This window comes from Nannospalax galili, unplaced genomic scaffold, assembly GCF_000622305.1.
Source record: "Nannospalax galili isolate Female #2095 unplaced genomic scaffold, S.galili_v1.0 scaffold388, whole genome shotgun sequence".
Lineage (NCBI taxonomy): Eukaryota > Metazoa > Chordata > Mammalia > Rodentia > Spalacidae > Nannospalax > Nannospalax galili.
In genome coordinates, this window is record NW_008360304.1 from 1,241,123 (window position 1) to 1,260,830 (window position 19,708).

The 19,708-nt window shown below is 37.1% G+C and overlaps 1 protein-coding gene across 2 annotated transcripts in view; it reads right to left on the reverse strand.

Moving 5' to 3' along the window:
- Positions 1 to 243: 243 nt before the first annotated feature.
- Zmym2 (zinc finger MYM-type containing 2) overlaps positions 244 to 19,708 on the reverse strand; it is a 117,306-nt gene continuing 97,841 nt past the window's right edge. Inside the window, exons 18-25 of one of the 2 annotated variants that reach the window (XM_029559273.1) lie at positions 19,246 to 19,371; positions 17,960 to 18,054; positions 15,490 to 15,658; positions 14,927 to 15,078; positions 5,790 to 5,904; positions 4,910 to 5,161; positions 3,884 to 4,004; positions 244 to 1,163 (exon numbers count right to left, since the gene is read on the reverse strand). In XM_029559273.1, coding sequence (XP_029415133.1) covers positions 971 to 1,163; positions 3,884 to 4,004; positions 4,910 to 5,161; positions 5,790 to 5,904; positions 14,927 to 15,078; positions 15,490 to 15,658; positions 17,960 to 18,054; positions 19,246 to 19,371 — 1,223 coding nt within the window. In that variant the 3' untranslated portion in view covers positions 244 to 970. The remainder of the gene's footprint in view (positions 1,164 to 3,883; positions 4,005 to 4,909; positions 5,162 to 5,789; positions 5,905 to 14,926; positions 15,079 to 15,489; positions 15,659 to 17,959; positions 18,055 to 19,245; positions 19,372 to 19,708) is intronic. The other variant, XM_029559272.1, reaches the window with a different exon arrangement.

The window sequence follows — 19,708 nt, forward strand, 5'->3', positions numbered from 1 at the left end:
TTTGGAAGCAGGCACAAGAATCTTAATAAAATGGGTAAAACTTGAGTACTATGCAAGTATTTTTGCAGTATGGTCTGAATCCTTAAAGGGGGGAGGGAGGGCAAACCTCTACCAATTTCAGATACTTATGGTTGGCACAGAAAAAGAAAACAGAATCTTACACTTTCATTAGACATTTTTACAGAGAAAAATGTCTTAAACTTGTTTTCAACTTATAGTCATTCTTTATATATATAATATATATACATACATACATTTTTTTTATTGATTGGGGTGATGCAGAAAGCCACAAATGAGAAAAGGACACTAAGTTTTAATAAAGGGAACAGAAAGTTGTTTTCACCAGTATAGATTCACATTACAGTACACCAATATCGACAGCATTCTTTTGTCTATTTTTGGTACAGAAGATGGTATCTCTCTACATAACCTGGTAAGGCTTCAGTAACTAAAACATAAAACAAACAAACAAAAAACCCAAACAAAACAAAAAAAAAACCCAGCCTATTAGTTTACAGTTTATTTTAAAAATTCTGAAAGACACTGCAAGTTCTAAACTTGAGTAGTGCTACCCATACACAACCACCTGGTCAAGAACCCAGTAAAAGCACCCCATTTTGAGGAAGCTTTGCAACAGTAGAGTAGTGCAATATGGATGTGTCTTACTACAAGAAAAAATTATACATGGCACATTCTCATTCATATTTTGTAATGTAAAAAGTTACAAACATACCTAATCAAATAAATAATAATAAAAAAGAATTTGAATGTATTTGTTAAGTATCCTAAAATCACTACATAGAATAATGGCAACTTTCACGCACAGATTATTTACATGGTAATACCCAGTGTGGGTATACTGCTACAAAACTCAGAACAGAAGGAGTAAACTTGAAATGTTTCCATAGTAAAGATCTAGCAGCATGACTATCTAATGCTGTGTTATCCAACTGCATCTGAAATGGTCCTTTTAGTCTGTGTCTTCATCCAGTTCATAATTGTCTTTATCATAAATATCTTTTACTAGAAGAACCCGTACAAGCATATTTTCCAAGGTGTTTCGGTCCAGGGATGTAGATGTGTACCAGACAGGGCTATCTGTAGAACTAGAACATTCTGGTTGCAAATAAAAAACATCCGTTCTCTGATTAAGATTCTGTGGACTTTAGAAGAAGAGAGAGAAAAGGTCAATTTCATAAAATGTTTTTTAAAAATTCTTCACAACTTTACTTCTTTCTAGAATAACTCAGACTCTAGTAATCAGATTCCATGGTCAGGGCCTCTGCCTCATCAACTGCAATAAATATTTTATCATTAAAATAGTCTCAAGTCAGTTTCTGTTATAAAAGGATTAATTCCCTACTCTAATTTAAATTCTATGTTTCACTAAATCCAATATTCCATTAATACAGATACCATTATTTTAGTCACTTATAATGGATTCATTAGTTTAACCATGTGAACCAGTTTCAACAAGGAAATGTGCAAAATGTGACTCAAAATGATGAAATAAGCAACGCATAAAAATCCTTACAGTAAATATAATAGGGGAAAAAAAAAAAAACACCAACAAAATAACACTGAGAAGAAACTGTTACCTGACAAGTAACTATAATCAACGGAAAGAAATGCTTCTAAATAGAGCTAGCAACCTTAAACCATGGCCAGGAACTGTCATCCTAGAGTTGGCATTACTGTTTCTATAGACTGTTGAGAGCCACTGTGATCTATGAAGTTGATAGTCTGACTTCATACTAACCTTCTGAAAATGACAGTTTTTATTTAAAACAATGTTCAAGGATAAAACAGTCTGTGGTTCCCCAACTTTTAAAAGCAATTTCAAGTGTTTGTTAGTTTCAGATTGGGAAAGACGATAGTCACGTAACTGAAAACTAAGTACTTTCCAAATACTACTTTATCTTTCAGAACTCCTTTTAAAAAAATACTCTTTTCAAAGATATTTTATTATTTTTATTTTTTATGTATGACTGTTTTGCTTGCATGTATGTTAAGTACACCTGTGTCTGCTGGAGGCCAGAAGAAGATGTAGGATCCCCTGGAACTGGAGTTATGGACGGTTGTTAGCCACCATGTGGGTCCTGGTCCTCTCCAAGAGTAGACAGTACTACGCCTAATGCTCTCTTCTCTCCAGCCCCTTTCAGAAATTCTTAGAGGACTATTTTCATTTATATCTTTAAGTACTTCATTTTCATCTTTGTCCACTATGTTCTTTTAAACACGCCTACCTTTCTACCAGGAGTTGGCAAACTACCACCAGAAACCCGTTTATGTAAAGTCATATGCCAGGAATTCAATATTATATAGCACATGTCCTATTTCTAGTTATAATAGGAAAATCAAGAAGATATAATAATAGAGAATACTCAAACAGCTTAAAATACTTATCTCTTTATAGAAAGTTTATGCCCCTGCTTGGCAATAAATCAGATTGCTCTAATTAAAAAGATGGCAGAAGGAGTAATTTCTTTAATAGAGAATGATTTTTTTTTTCATGTGAGAATTATATTTTTAAAAATTCATTCTTCTAGGCCAGGCGTGGTGGCGCACGCCTTTAATCCCAACATTTGGGAGGTAGAGGCAGGCGGATCTTTGTGAGTTCAAGGCCAGCCTGGTCTACATAGTGAGTTCCAAGACAGCTGGGACTACAGGGAGCACCTGTCTCAAAAAACAAAACAAACAAAAAAAAAATTCGCTCTTCTGTTATGGTCACCTCCATTTTACTTCATGTTCAGAGAACTCTTGCTCATTCATGCTTTAGTTAAATAAACACAGTATTTTCTTCTAGGTTTTTATACTTGCTTTTAGCCAAAAGGTTGAAAAGCAGCTAAGATATTTTTTGACTCCTATTTTATGTTCTGTACACTGGGATTTTACATTGGTGTATCGTATGAGGGAGGGAATCGACCTTGATACCCCTCTTTCTGTAATCTTATTTTCTAATTTTACTTTATTATTAACTAACACTTTTTGATTATTTTTTTCTCAGATTTAAGTTTTTTTCTGTTTTTATTAATTCCAAAGAGAGGAAATTTTTAATGTATTTTTCCAGAAATAACTTGAAGCAGGTTACATAAAAAATATATATACAGCCGGGGGCGGTGGCACATGCCTTTAATCCCAGCACTTGAGAGGCAGAAGCAGGTGGAGCTCTATGAGCTCAAGGCCAGCCTGGTTTACATAGTGAGTTCCAGGGCAGCTGGGGCTACAGGGAGACCCTGTCTCAAAAAGACCACCAAAACACACACACACATACACACACACACACACACACACACACACACACACACACACTTTAAGGGGGTAAAAATAGGAACCAGAATCTAAGACCAAAGAATTTGCCAACATGGGGTCAACTTTGGTGGAATAATGAAGGTTTCCATTAGCTCTGTTCTTTTTTTTTTTTGAAAAATCCTATGGAGTTTATTGGGCTTGCTAACAGAGCATAGGGTGGGGTTTTTTTTTACAGAAGAGTGGACCCCCTCCCCATTTATGATTGCGCTGGGAAGTCCACACTCAAATATAGATCCTGTCACCTCCCAACAGCCAAACAAAATGGCGAGAGAGGTGCCTCAAGGAGCTCTCGGCTTATATATCTTTAGCCCCTCCCCAATATGCAGCTAAGGTCCACTGATAGAGAATGATTTCTTAACCTAAGATTGAATACTAAAAATTATGAGCTAGGTACTTTGTAACGATGGGACTCTAAAGTTACAAATGAATACAACTTTGGAATATGAAATTAGAATTAAGCAAGAAGAGCAAAAAAGTTTCAGGCTAAGGATGTGGTGCCTGTCTAGTATGTGTGAGGTCCAAGGTTCCATTCCCAGTTCTATAAAAACAGTTAAATATCATTAATGCTCACCTTTTAGACAAGTAGCATTCAAACATTTTCACAGGACATCTAGAAGGATTGGCTGTGTTTTCAATTTGTTCAAATACTGGCTCATCATCTTCATGTTTTCGTTTTCCAGTAGTAATTTTATCTTCAAAAAGAAAAAAAAAATCAAGCTTCCTAAAATCAATCTTATCTCTTTTTTGTTCATGTATGAGGGCACATGAGTGCCATGGTGCACATGTGGAGGTCAGGGGACAATTTTTTGGGAGCCGGTTCTCCCCTTCCACCTTTGTGAGTCAGGGTCTCTTCTTTCTGCTGTTGCACTGTATACCCCAGGCTAGCTGGCCCATGAGCTTCCTGGTGATTCTCCTATCTCTGTCTCTCCTCTCCCCATAGGAGTACTGAGATTATATATGCACCCTACTGCATCCCACCTGCATCCAGTTTTTTACATGGGTTCCAGGGATCCACAAACTCAGGTCATTAGGCTTGCATAGCAAATGTTTTTTTACCCACCAAGCTATCACTCCAGCTTCTGAAAATCAATGTTGAGGGAAAGACATTATTATTTACCCTTAGCACCTATTTTAGCAACATAGGACTAGGTACCCATTAAGAGTTCTACACAGTAGCTTTTAGTAACATAATTTTTCCAAAATAGGAACTGAGGGGTCAGGGATGTAGCACTGTTGGTAGAATGCTTGCCTATTATGCATGAAGCCTTGGGTTTGAACCCTACCACTGTATAAAACAAGGTACAATGGCTCAAACCTGTAATATCAGCACTAGGGAGGTAGAGGCAGGAGGATCACAGTTCAAGGTCATCCTTGGCTACAGTTATTTTGAGGTCAGTCTGGACCAGAAATTCTGTCTCAAACAAAACCTACAACAGCAAAATAAATAAAACACTGTAAAAAGATATAGCTTGTTTTGTTTTATGAAAGTAATTGATTGTCTTTAGGCTCTTAATGAATGACTTGGGTGGGCTTTAGTAAGGAAAAGTTTGCATATTTCAATCACAGACAATCTCAGCATAAAAATCTGTTACAATACCTTCATTATCTGTTCCACATAAGGAAGACACCTGGTAGCGAAGACATGCTTTGTTTTCCATTGTTAAAGGATTTTTTTTCCAATGCCTAAACACAGTGCCAAAGGAAAGTCTTAAGTGTTGTTCCACTGTTTTCAGGCCAAAATACTTAGTGTTAAAGTAGAACAGGGTATTCAAAAGAGCTACTGGAGAGTGTGATCCTAGTTGTTTTATCCTCCAGAGATAGTCTTCTTCAACTCGAGAGAATATTGACCCTTAAACAGAGAGAACTACTTTAAAAGAATTATCATAAATAAAAGTTTTCATTTAACCATCTAGAAATGAAGTGAATTTAAAACAACCTTATATCAATCTACTATTCACATCAGGTCAACATGAATGAATCTCAGAATTACCTATGTAGCTCTTTTAATAGCACAGAGGTTGGGAAACCAATAGACTATGGAACCACCATCTCCAGAATAAGGGATGGGATGCTCATTTGTGCCCTTCAACAGGACAAGCAGATAATGGTCAGGAAATAATGTAAAATCTATAAAATTCTTGATAGTAATAGGTGATTCCCATAACATCCATATTTTCTTCACACATCTCAGTGGTTTAAGAGACATTTAATCAGAATTTACACTGTAGGTCTTAAGATATAAATATCTAGTTTTGCACTCCAAAGAAAGTAGGTCACAGTTTTTTACAAAGTTCTTCATAAACACTAGTTATTGACCATATTTATTTGCAGTGCAACAAAAAATAAACTCAAGAGAAAAACCTCTTTTTTAAAAAATGCCATCTCATTTAAATTATTTCCTAATTGTATTTAACATACTTTCTGTAAAAGTAACAATTCCAGTATCAAGTAGCAACACATATTTAAAACAGCATTACCATCTGGAAGTATGCTTGGTTGCCAACTTCGGAGTATTTTATTCAATTCTTGCTCAAACATCTGGTATCCTGGATCAATAAATATGTTGTCCTTTCGATTACTACCACATAAGTACTACAAAAAAAAATTATTGAAGGAAAACCAGCTAATTATAAATAGTGAATGTATTATACTTCGCCATTTCTTAAAAAAAAAAAAGACAAAGCTTTGTATTTAAGAAAAGCAAGCATTCTAATAAAATACAAGAGATTAATTCAAAACTGAAAAATACACTACAGAATCCTGAATGTCAAAACTTGCTAAGAACCATCAGAGTTGGTGAGACTGTTCAGCATGTAAAAGTGCTTGCTGTAGAAAAACCTAGCAACCTGAGCTCAATCCTCAGAACCCATGTAAAGGTAGGAGAGAACCCACACCAAAAAGAAGTCATTTAGTCATCATGTGTGCACTGTGGCACACACACACCACCACCACCACCACCACCACCACCACCATGTACACACATACCCACAAAGATTAAGGTTAAAAAATATATTTTTAAAAAGAATTGCCAGTCTGTCTGACAAAATCTAGAATGACTCCAGTTAATTCATAGATGGAGAAAAACATTCATTTTAAATAATTATTGATTGAAGGAAAACAACAAGGAGAAGCTAGGATGAAATGTTACTCTAGCTATTGGAAGCTTTCTTCTAGTGCTTTGTTTGGCCAGCATGCTCCCCTTACTGTCTCAAGATGCCTCTAAGACAGTGTCATTTTATAAATCTTACACCTTGTTATGACAAACCTTAAATTTAAAGTGAAGGTTGTTACAGAATCAAAGTCACAGAAAACAGGAAGTGAGCAAAACATGGACTTTACAGAATATGTTCACATACTATTCACGTGTGAGACATGCACTGTCACTAATATGACAAATATGTATTGTCAAAGAATGTTTTCAAGAGCTCACTAGAGCAAGAAATACATTATATACATGTATATATAAAAATTACAAAATTAAAATAAATGTTGGGAACACCAAAACAGACACAATCTGAAGACCACAGAGTCTATTAGACATTCTCTTCTTAAGTCTCTAAGATTACTGGTTTTATTAAATAATAATGCTTCACTAGAAACAATGATTAAAAAGTTAGGTTAGCTATATTAGTTCTGTACAGTAATTTACATTTCAATGATAATATTCTAGCCTTAAGGTTGCTTGTATGCTCCTTCCCCAAAGTCTGTGTATATGAGGAGTGGGATTTGAAAATGTTGAAAACTTAGACCAGGGATGCAGCACAGTGGTAGAGCACTTCTCTAGCATGGCCAAGGACCTGGGTTTGATTTCTAGCACTGCAGAAACCAAAAACTGAAAAAAAACAAAAGCAACATTTTTAGCTGAAGACTAAACATTTTATAGAATATAGGCCCTTTTGTGTATTGGCTACTACCTGCTGCACTCACCATCACCCTTTCCACTTTACATTTGACATTCCAGCTCTGCCAGTTAGTTTCTGGTAAACTGTGCCCTTACTCTGCCTTCCTGGGATGCCATTCTCATTCACTCATCCTTTCTACCTAGGAAATGTCTACTTATATTTTTAAAAATTCAATTTAAAGTGCTTTTTAGGTCAGTTCCAGCTCCACTGCTCCAAGCCCTGTGTCTGAAGTATGCCCTGTCTTTAGCAATATGGTCTTACCTTCAAGTTCTTAGAGGCAATCAAGGGTTGTGGTAATAGCCTGTGTAATTTGGGAGTTTCCTAGACTACCCTGACCAGAGTAGGTTTCTCAAAGGGAGGTTTCTCCTGCCAGGCACTGTTTCTTGTTATACAGCCTTCAGCCATACACATGGACTCATGTAGAGAAACTGCATGTGTAATTTTTTTCATATGGTTTTGAACTACTAAGTTTCCCTCTGATTTTTTTGTACCAGTTAGGCATTATCTTTCTTCTCTCTCTCCCTATATACCCGTATAACCCTCCCTCCTCTCTTCCCAGTTAAGAGTATCCCCATTCTCCTCCCTGATAATACTTATCTCCTATGGACACATCCCCCAGCTCCTTCTTCTCCTGTACCCCCATAGTTCCTTGTATAAACCTTCCCTCATGCCCTCCCATTTATATACCCTAATTTTACGCATTTCCCCCTTGGTAACACCTGTCTCTTACCCCACCTGTTTTGGAGACAGGGTCTCTCACTGAACCTGGAGCTTGCAGATTCAGCTAGACTAACTGGCTGGCCAGAGAGTCCCAGGGAGCCTCCTGTCACCACCTCCCCAGAGCTGGGATCACAGGCAAAAACCACCATACCTGGCTTTTTACATGGGTGCTAGGAATCTGAACTCAGGTCTCACACTTGCACTCCAAGTACTTTACCTACTGAACCATTCTCCTCGGTTCCTTTTTACATTTTTTACTACAATAAATACTTGGGCAGAATTAGTTTGCCCCAATTCTATGCTACAACCCTGGGTATAGCACCATTAAAATATTTCAAATCCTAAAGCACAGCACATTATAGATAGTGGCATCCCTTGCCCTTCTCGTCATGGGCCATACTGGCCTCAAACTTGACAACCCTCATGCTTCTCATATGTTGGTGACTATGCCTGACTTTTTAGCCAAACTGCTCAAATTCTTCTTTTTGAGACAGGGTCTTGCTAGGAAGGCCTCAGATTATAAGCCTCACTGCCTCAGTCTCCCAAGTCCTGTGTTACTCCATATAGGCACGTGCTACCACATCCAGCCTAGAGTTATGTAACTTGGGCAAGCTACTTAACTCTACTTATCCCTCATCAGAACAGAGTATAATAATAGTAGGTTGCTAAGAGGATTAAATGGCAATGCCCAACACAGCACAAAGAAACAGAACACTAGCAGTCAATAAATGTAAGCCATCGACACGAGTATGTCAATTTTCCGAGACCAATCTAATATCCAGTAAATAACTGGCAAAATTAATGAATGAAGGAAATATTAGCAAAATTCAAGGTCACCTCATCATTGCTATAAATAATAATGCAAAGTCTTAGGGCCTCAAGAATAGAAGTTTGTTTTAAAGTTGCATTTTAATAATTATTGAAAACTATTCATTTACATAGACTTAAATTAACTAGCCACATAAGTCATTTGTTTTACTGTATTTTATTGTTGCACTTACTCTATTTTTAAAACAAAGTAAAATCCTAGAAGAACTTCTGGTATAGTGACAAGTAACTTACTATCTACGGAGGCTGGGGAGATAGCTCAGTGGGTAAGAGTACTTGCTGTATAAGGATGAGGACCCAAGTACAATCCTTAACACCCACATTAAAAAAAAAAAACAAAAAAGCCAGCAGTCAGGTGTAGTGACTCACACCTTCAATCCCAGAAGGGAGGCAGAGGCAGGGGGATCTCTAGGATCAAGGCCAGCCTGATTTACATAGAGAGTTCAGGCCAGCTGTGGATAGAGAGACCTTGTCTCAAAAGACGAAAAAAAAAGGAAAGCCAGCCAGAAGTGGCAATGTGTAACCCCTGAGCATTGGGGTATGGAGACAGGCTGATTCCAAGAGCATGCTGACCAGCTATCGAAGTCAAAATGCACTTCTGTGTTCAATGAGAGACCCCATCCCAAGACAGTTAGGACAGAGAGGAAGACACCCAATGCTCTGCTTCGGCCTCCACATGCATGCTTGCAGGTATACGCACCTGGCATACTCAATGTGCATTCACCACACACACACAACACATACTACAATGCTCATAAAACAAAAAGAACCACCCACTAGACAATGGAACAATTCACAGACAAGTACAAACAAGAATCAAAGTTTCTCAACCTGTTTGGACAGTAATTTGGTGATATCTTTTAAAAAAATCAAATGACATATATGTATCTTATGATTTAGTAATGTCCTTTCAGGAATCTTATCTCAGAAATGACAGTAACAGTTCTTTAGAATAATTAAACAAGAGGTGGGAAAGAAAAACTGTATCTTTTACCATATTCAATAAAAAATTTATGGAACAGTAATAGGAAAGATGAGAAAGAAAAAAAAAGGTATCTATAGTTCCATTTATGAACAATTTGGTGTGGGGAACATGACTTTACAGGTGTAAAATAGTGTATGAAAGAATGATCATAAAATGTTCATGATGGCTGTTGATAGGCAGATTTTGTGTTCCTTCTCAAACACTTCCACATTACGGCAATATGTGACAATAAACATCATTCCTTGTACAAAATTGGGGGTGGGGGAGACAGCATTATTTTGCCATCTCTTTCTTACAGTACCAAACATCCATACTTACATTAACTTCTCAGTGTACAAAAGATTACTCCTATATATTGAGATATAAGACTTCTTATAACTAAAACAGCAATCCTGCTATAGCTACATCTAAGAAAATCATACTTCCTCTTCAACATTATCTTTTTTTTTTTTTCTTTTTGGTCTCTTTGAAGCAGGGTCTCCCTGTAGCCCCAGCTGTCTTGGAACTCACTATGTAGACCAGGCTGGCCTTGAACTCACAGAGATCTGCCTGCCTCTGCCTCCCAAGTGCTGGGACTAGGCTTTGAACATTATCTTAATCCTACTGTCAATGAACAAAATCAACAAGGAAAACATGGATACTCTCCCAAGAACAGCTTCTATTTCCATGTGCATCCTTGAAGTACCATTAAAGAACAGCACTCATTTCTGGAGTATATTTTAGATACCTTAGTTTACACTGGATTATTTTTAAAGCTGCTTATAAATATTACATAGCCTCTACAATATGTAATGTGTCCAGTGAAAATATGCATTTTGAAAAATTGTGGTAAATACACAGTATATACAATCTACCATCTTAACCATTTTTATGTGTACAGTTCAGCAATAAACTAATCTGAGAGATATTTATGAGTACATAAAGAACCTATCAAATAAAGGAAGGAAATTGAGTTATGCTATAGTATAGATTAACCTTGAGGACACTGTGCTAAGTGAAATAAGGCAGATACAAAAAGATACATCCTGAATGATCTCACCTATAGTTTCAATCCAAGTTTTCCCAAAATAAAAAGAGGAGTGGTGAAGGTAATACAGCAATGTGAATGTTCTTCATTAATGCCACAAGTGACTAAAATGCTAAATGTCATGCTTACCACAGTAACAAAACTTTGATAGATAAAATGGAACTTTAAAAAAATGATATAATTATCATTCATTAAGTAATCCATATAGCTTTCAAAGATCTACAGTGGTTGGGTTTCCAATATGCAAATAATCTCTTCAGTAAAGAGCAACCCAAAGATTCAACTTGAAGGAAAATGGAAACCCAATGAATGTTTGTGAAATATAGATAAACTAGATTTAGAGGGAATTCACAGCATTAATTTTAAAAAATGCTTATGTGCATGTCTCCAGCATGTATGTGCACATGTGTTCACGTGTTCTTGGAGGCCAGGTGCATTGGATCCCCTGAAGCTGGAGGTATAGTCAGTTATGAGCTGCATGACATGGGTGCTGTGAAGAGTCCTCTGCAAAAGTAGCAAGCACTGTTAACTGCTGATCATCTCTCCACCCCCTACCTTTTTAAAATGTATAGCTTTAAATGCTTTCTAGAATATAGTTAAAACCAGAGACTCAAAGGAGAACAAAAGAAGACTAATACACATCATAAGCATCACAGAAATATGAGTAGTACAGACAAATCGCAAAGCCAGCCTCACTGTGTTCAGACCCAAACACCTCATGGTTTTCATTTGTTTGTTTTTTATTCTTTTTGTTATATAGCCTGTGAGCTAAGAATTGTGCTTTGTTTTGTGTGGTGGCTCACACTTGTAATCCCAGCAATCAAGTGGAGCTCCCCAACTTACTAGTAGTGTGGGACCTTGAACAACTATCTATCTTCCCTCTCTGAGCCCATTCAAAACAGAATAGTGGCTGGCCATAGTGACACACCTTTAAATCCCAGCACTCAGGTGGCAGAGGCATATGGAGCTCTGTAGGATTACAGCCAGCCTGCTCTACATAGTGAGTTATAGGCTAACAGGAGCTACAGGGAGTACCTGTCTTGAAAAGACAGAAAAGGAGGGGAGAAGAGGGGAGGGGAGGGGAGGGAGAAGCTGATGCAGCAGAGCACAGTGGTTTTGGAGCAGAGCAAAGGCTCACGAATACTATGACTTCCCCAGGAGTAGACAGCCTTGCCACCTGGCTTAGCAGAGTCCACACAACCACGTGTTTCCAAACATGAATTTAATACTTTTCGAGGAGCTGGACTATATTTAACAGAAAGCACTCAGGGGACAGAGGCAGGCAGATCTCTGTGAGTTCAAGGCCAGCCTGGTCTACATAGTGAGCTCCAGGACAGCTGGGGCTACAGGGAGACCCTGTCTCAAAAAGACCAAAAAGAAAAATAAAAAGAAAAAAGGAAAAAAGAAAAGTTAAAGAAAATATGATTTATTTATTCTAATGAATTTGAAAACTTGACACAAAATGCATAGATTTCTTTTTGGGATAGGATCTCACTACGAGGCCCAAGCTGACCTGGAACTTAAAGACTTCTTTTGTGTCAACCTCTCTAGTTATTAGACCATGCCCAGCTTGCACAAATTTCTTCAAAGACAAAATTGCCAAGAACAGCCAAAACCCAATAATCTTAAAAACAGCTCTAGATCAGCTAAAAGAATTAGTAATTTAAAACCACTCTGTTCACCCAAAAATCAATCAATCTCAGGCCCATAATATTTTATTTGCAAAAATTATTAACCAATCTACTCTGGAAATGCAAAAAAAAAAAAAATCATTATCAAGTGAGGTCTCTGCAGGGAATATAAGGTTGGTTTGATATCTGAACTGATATACCAAAGTAACTGAGAAAAATCACATCTCAAAAGGTATAGAAAAAGCTGCCAACAAAATTCAATAACAATTGGAAGGGAGGGAGGGAGGGAGGGAGAGAAGAAAGGAAACTCAAAAAAAGTTTTGAAAAGTTCTCAGTCAACTAGGAAAAGAACTTCAACCTAGTAACAAGAACCTACCAAAAACAAAGTGATAAGCAGGACATGGTGGCACAAGTCTTTAGTCCCAGCACTTGAGAAGAAAAGGCAGGCAGATCTCCATGAATTCCAGGTCACCCTGGTCTACACAGCGTGCTCCCAGCAAGCTGGGACTACAGTGAGAGCCTGTCGCCCCCAACAAACAAACAAAAAACCAAAAAGAGTGATATAAGTATAGAGGTAGCATCACACTCAACAGTGAAAGAATGAAGACTTCCCTACCAAGATCATAAATGAACCAAAGGTTGCTCTTCTTATCACTTCATTTTAACAGAGCATTGGGGAAAAGAGGGAAGGTATTATTTAAAATAATGTAATACGGCAAGAAAAAAGAAAAGATAGGCAGATTTTAAAGTAAAACTGCATAGGCAACATAATTATATAGAAAACTGTAACGAGAGGTCAGGGGAAACCACCTATTAGAACCAGTGGGTACAGAATATATAAGATGAATATATAAAAAGTCATTTGTATATATGTATGCAATACCAGCTTAAACAGCTTAAAGCTCAAAAAGTATGAGGGAAAGGCAAGGGATTAGATTGTGTGCCGGTTAGTTTTTGTCACCTGTAAGGAGGGACCCTCAAGTAAGAAATTTCTTCCATTAGATTGGTCTGTGAGCCTGTCTGTGAGGCATTTTCTTAATTACCAATTGATATAGAAGGGCCCAATCCATTGTAGACGGTGCCATCACTGGGCAGGTGGACCTGGGCTGGGGACCTAAGCTGTACAAGAAAGCTAGCTGGCTGATCAAACTGATAAGTAATGTTTCTTTGTGATCTCTGCTTCAGTTCCTGCCTTGGCTGCCTTCAAGTTTAAGATGAAATAAATGTTTTCCTTCCCAAGTCACTTTTGGGTCACAGTGTTTACCACAGCAACAGAGAAGTGAGCTAGAACAGATGGGTAAAACTCAGTGGGACAAAGAAACAACTGTTTTGCTATATGGTTTTTAGTGCTTGTTAATATTGTGTCTTTAGTTTTAAGACAGGGTTTTGCTCTTAGGCTTAGATAATAACTTAAAAACTCAACAAGTTAACTAGCTGGGGATAGTGATATACTCCTGTAACCCTAGCACGTAGGAGGCTGAGTAGACCTTGGCAAGCAAATCAATCAGTCAAGCAATAAAAAAACAAAAACAACAAAAAAAAAAAACTAGACGCTTTTTAAAGATGTTTCTAACAGAAGACTTCAGCTTCTTCCTGAATCCTAGTATTCTCTACAATACTAAAAACAGATGATCTTGACAACCACATGGTCAAAAACACTGTCTTTAATGAGACAGATGAAACAGCATGTACAGTTAAATGCTATTTCTAGAGTGGTCTAGATCAGCACCTTATAGTTATATAGAGACATTAACAACTCTAAAGTTAATTCTGTACCTAATATTCCATGTGAATTCACTTACTTATAACTAAAAAATGACATCATTTCAATTATTGTCTCCATATAGTGGCAAAATATACAACTTTGCTAGCTCATTACAAAAGATGTGTGAGTTTAAGTGGCCTGTTCATATCCTATTTTTTCCTGTAACTTTTTTTTTTTTTTTTTTTTTGGTGGGGGAGTGCACAGTTCTAGAGAACTTCAATTTTTCTTTTCCTTGCTTTGTCTTTTTGAGATAGGGTCTCCCTGTAGCCCCAGCTGGCCTGAAATTCAGTATATAGACCAGGCTGGCTTTGAACTCAGAGATCCGCCTGCCTCTGCCTCCTGAGTGCTGGGATTAAAGGCATGCACCACCATGACCGCTGAGAACTTCAATTTTTAGGATATGCCCTAGGTATTTCCAAAGAGATTAAATTCTACCTTCCTTGGTAAGCCAATAAAAGTTCCAGAAAACTGGGGCTGGAGATGGCTAAGCAGTTAAAAGCAGTTGCTGCTCTATCATGAGGACCAGAGTTCTGATCTGAGCACCTACTGGGTGGCTCACAAACACCCGGAAATCTAGCTCCAAGGAATCTGGATCTGACACTCTTCTGGGCTCTGTTGGCACATGCACACATACACATAAATGAAAGGTTCCAGAAAACTACCCTTAAAATTTCAGAAGCACACTTTTCTTTCCAAACCCTACAACCATTTTTCTTATGAATGTTATTTCCGAAAGCAACCATTATAACTGCTTACTTCTTGTATTCCAAGGCAGAGATAATAAATGCTGTCAGGTGCATAATTCTCTCCATTTGGGCGTCGGATCTCATTGACAAAATGAGCTAACCCATAGTTGAGTTCAGCTGTGGTATGAGAGAGTAGGTCTTCTTTTAACTTTACTGATTTAGCTTAAAAGAAATAAAATAACACTAATTACTATTACGTCTTAAAATTAAGAAAACTTCTGAAATTAAAATAAGATGCACTGTTAACACTGTTTTAAGCTATATTTATGTTTTTTAAATTAAAGGTAATTGGGGCTGGAGAGACGACTAAGAAGTTAGGGGCACTTCCTGCTCTTCCAGAGGACCCAAGTTCAGTTCCCAGGACCCATGTCAGATTGACTCATAACTACCTTTAACTCTAGCTCCAGGGGAACCAATGCATTCTTTGGGCTTCCAAAGGCACCCGTACACATAGCATATATTCACACATACATACATAAACAAAAATAAATCTTACAAGAAAACTATTACATTAAAGGGAGTTAATAATACAAACTTTGATTTTTAGATAGATTTAGGATTAAAAAAACTTACGAGATTTTAGCTCATCTAATACCAGAAGATCTTCATCAAGTTGTCTAGTTTTGACCCAATGTTTCCATGCATTTACACCATACATGTACTTGAAAGGAAAACTGCATTCTGAGTTGTCAGAACTATCATCATGAGACTGGTATCCTGATACAGCTTTTCTCTTGGTTCCCTAGTAATAAAACAGCATTGTAAATCCTTTCTCTAAGTCTACATATTCCATGACTTCTATGTAAGTCACCTCTAAACAAAGGCAGATTTTAATTTTTTTTTATTTATTATTTTTATGTGTATGCGTGTATAGCCTGCATGTAGGTAAGTGCACCCATGTCGTGCAATGCCCGTGGAGGTCAGAAGAGACTGTCAGATACCCTGGGACTGGAGTTACAGACTGTTGTTAGCTGCCATCGGGTGCTGGGATTCAAACCCAGGTTTTCTACAAGAACAACCAGTGTTCTTAACCTCTGAGCCATCTCTCCAGCCCCACGGCAGATTTTAAAATGAAATGTGTTTATTTGCTTTAAAATTGACTGGTATTCCTGAATCTAACAATAGTTATCTATATTATTACTTGAAACACAACACCATGAATATCACATTTCTATATAATTCATTTTGCACAATAAAATCAGAGTAAATTTATTGATGAGAAACTAATTTAAGATAAACTAATTACTTAAAAAAAGGATTCTAAAGATCAATTTAAGATAGAAGAACTTTTAAACAACTCCAACATATATGGAATTAACTAATCACTTGGCTTTCACCATTTTTGTTTCTTTTCTATTTATTCCTTGTAAAGATTGAACCCAGGGTTTTGCACATGCTAGGCAAACACTCTAACAATGAGTCACATCCCCAGTTCCTTCCTTTTTATGTTTAGTGGTTGTGCTTTTTTTTTTAAAGAAGGGGTCTTCCAGTCTCAAACCTGAGATCCTCTTCCCTCAGTCTTCTCCATGCTGAGGTTACCAGGTTACCACAGTGAACTTCCTCTTCATTTTTTTTTTTTTTTTAAGACACTGTTTCCCTGTAGCCCCTATATAGACCAGGCTGGATGTGATCTCACAGAGATTTGCCTGCCTTTGTTTCCTGAATGCTGGGATCAAAGGCATGTACCACCATGCCTGGCTCCCTTTTTTACTTTCTGATGGTACTGCTTGTAATGCACACAACTTGAACTATGCTGCAGCATAATGTATCTTTTGATGCTGCCATTTCTTTGTGCTTTAGGTACATTAGTTAAAAAGTGATGCCTACAATGTCATGAACACTTAGGCCTATGTTTTCTTCTAAGAGTACATATTTTTAGCTCTTATGTTTAGGACTATGACCCACTTTGAGTTAACTGTTGTGTATGAGGTCAAATAAAAGTGTATCTTTATCCTACTGTGGATACTCCTTTTTCAGTTTTCTTCTTTTGGGACAAATCTGTAAAAACTATTTTCTTATGGTGTCTTTTGCTCTTGCCTTATGTTGTAAATCAGAAAGTTGTTGATAGATTATTAAACAAATTACACCTAATACATCTACATTTGGTGTATCTGAATGATCAAATTGTCCAGTGTATATGTATTTCTACTTTCTTTTTTGTGACAGTGTCACACATACCTCAGGCTGGCCTGGAACCTCAGATCCTCAAGCTGTTAGAGCTCCTGCTTTGGGGCGGGGGGCAGATGGGGGACGGGGACACAGAGGGGGGGGGTGGGGATCGAAGCCAGAGCTTCCTACATGGTAGGCATGCATTCTACTGAGCTGCGACTCCAGATCCTAGTATGTCTTCCTGTATTGGCATGCTTAAGAGAGACTAGAAAGAATAAATTATACCTCTTCCTTATTGATTAATCTCATCAAAAATAAAATAATGGTGGGAAAGGGATCACTCCTCAGAAAATTATCTTAATCCCTTTTCCCACTCCCCTTCCTTTTTTGAGACAGACTTTACTATGCAGCTTAGGATAGCCCAGAACTTACAATTTTCCTGCCTCAGTCTCACCAGTGCTACATTTATAGGTGTGTGCCACCATGTCCACTCAGAAATCATTTACTGTCAGTGCTATATTTTTTAAATCAACTATTTTCTATTTGACCTTGTATTGAGATAAATTTTAACACCTGTTCTATGTTGTAGCAAATAAATTTGAAAATGTTTGCAGGGCGTGGTAGCACACACTTTTAATCCAAGCATTCAGGAGGCAGAGGCAGGTGGATCTCTGTGAGTTCGAGGCCAGCCTGGTTTACATAGTGAGTTCCAGGCCAACTGGGGCTACTGGGAGACCCTGTCTCAAAATCAAAAAAAAAAAAAAAAGTTTATTACTTAGAAGTAAATCACATTTTCTTTTTCAACCTAGAAAACTACCTTCCCATGTTGTCAGACACATAGACACATGAAAAGACCAATATATCTTTCTCTATTAAGATGCTCCTACATAGAGACATTGAATACAAGACATAAGAATATTACCAAATTCTATACCTTTTTCTTAGATCGAGGTCTAGGCTGTTCTTCATATTCTTCTCCAAAAACAGGTGGTAATAAAAACTCATTTTCCATATCAAGTTCCTCTGCAGCTGGCAAATTAGGAAAAAATTTATTTCAAACATAATACCACAGGCTTATGTTACATAAACACAGCCAATAAAGAAATAACCATATAAATTAAGTAATATAAATACATGGGGATAAAGTTGAACTGAGCTAGGTATAATTTATATGTAACATGGTCAGAGTTTTAAGAAAGTCTTTCACAGTCCTAAAAAAATGTATCAATATAGAACTTTCTTAGAAATGTATGATTATCAGAAAAATTGTTATAACCAAACATCTAATTACAAGACGCAAAAGGAGTACAGTGCAAATGTAGTTCCACCTGTTAAATCTTTTCCCCAAAACAGCATTTTACATTCCAAACTTGATGTGCTCATTAGCAATTCATAAATTAGGAGAATGAAAAAAGTGAATGCATTCCTATTTCCCTCTAGTGATCTGGAAAAAAAAAAAAAAAAAAAAACCCACCTCAAACTTGCAGTCCTCCTGCCTCAGTAGTAAGATTATAGGTACGTACTACCACATGAGACTTTGAAACACTTCTTTCCTTTTTTGAGGCAGGGTCTTTATGTAGCCCAGGCTAGGCTTGAACTTGATATGTAGGAGACTGACCTTAACTCTGATCCTGCTGCCATTTCCCAATTGTTAGAATTGCCCAAGTGTGCCACCATGCCCAGCCTGAAACACATCTCTATACCTGATCTTAACCAAAAGGCCAAGAAGCAACAGAACACATTTCTTTTACAAAATAACTGAAAATATTTTTTCCCTTTGAAAGTGAAGTTAATCCTGAAAAGGGTCTTAAGAAAAATGCTACCATGCTGGACATGACGGTACACACATAATTCCAGCACTAGGGAGGCTGAGGCAGGAGGACTACTGCTAGTTGGATGCCAGTCTGGGATACATAGCAAAATCTTACCTCAATCCCCTAACCCCACCCCAGTACTTACTATCAATATGTTTTATTGTATTTGTCTCTGATTTCAAAACTTCCTATAATGAATTAAATTCTTTCAGGTAAAAAGAAAAACTAGGGCTGGGGTTGGGAGGATGTAGCTAAGTGGAAAAGACCATCCCCATTATCTCCCACCACAAAAACCACATAGGAAAAGAAACAATTATGGGCACAAAAGGTAATAAGCAATTATTATGTAAGTACAGTTATGACCCTAAAACTTGATTCAATAATCATAAAGTAGTTATTTAAATACCTCTCGGGAAATCTATTTCAATATCCAAATCTGGTTCATATGGTACATCAGGCATGTTTGACTGTATCTCTGGGTCAGAGTTCTTCATAAGATCTGAGCCAATGATATCACTTTCAATAATTACACCTGTAACCAATGTGTAATTTCATTAGAAACCAAAATAGAAAAACCTCAACAGTATTTGTACGTTATCTGCCAAATGGAAGTCATTTAATTATAAATACACTATAAGAACACTTAGATTACAAAGGAAAAAATACATAGCAATCTTAGTATGTAAACTACTATTTACTTCATACTTAGATAATTATATTTATCGTGTAAATTTTAGCTATTCCCTTCTAAAAGTTAATAAATGTGCTATAATACTAAAACAATTCCAGTGTTGGGGTATTTCTTTGTGTGTCTGTTGTCCATGTATTTGTTAGTGTGGGTGTATGCACATGTATATGAGGAGGCCAAA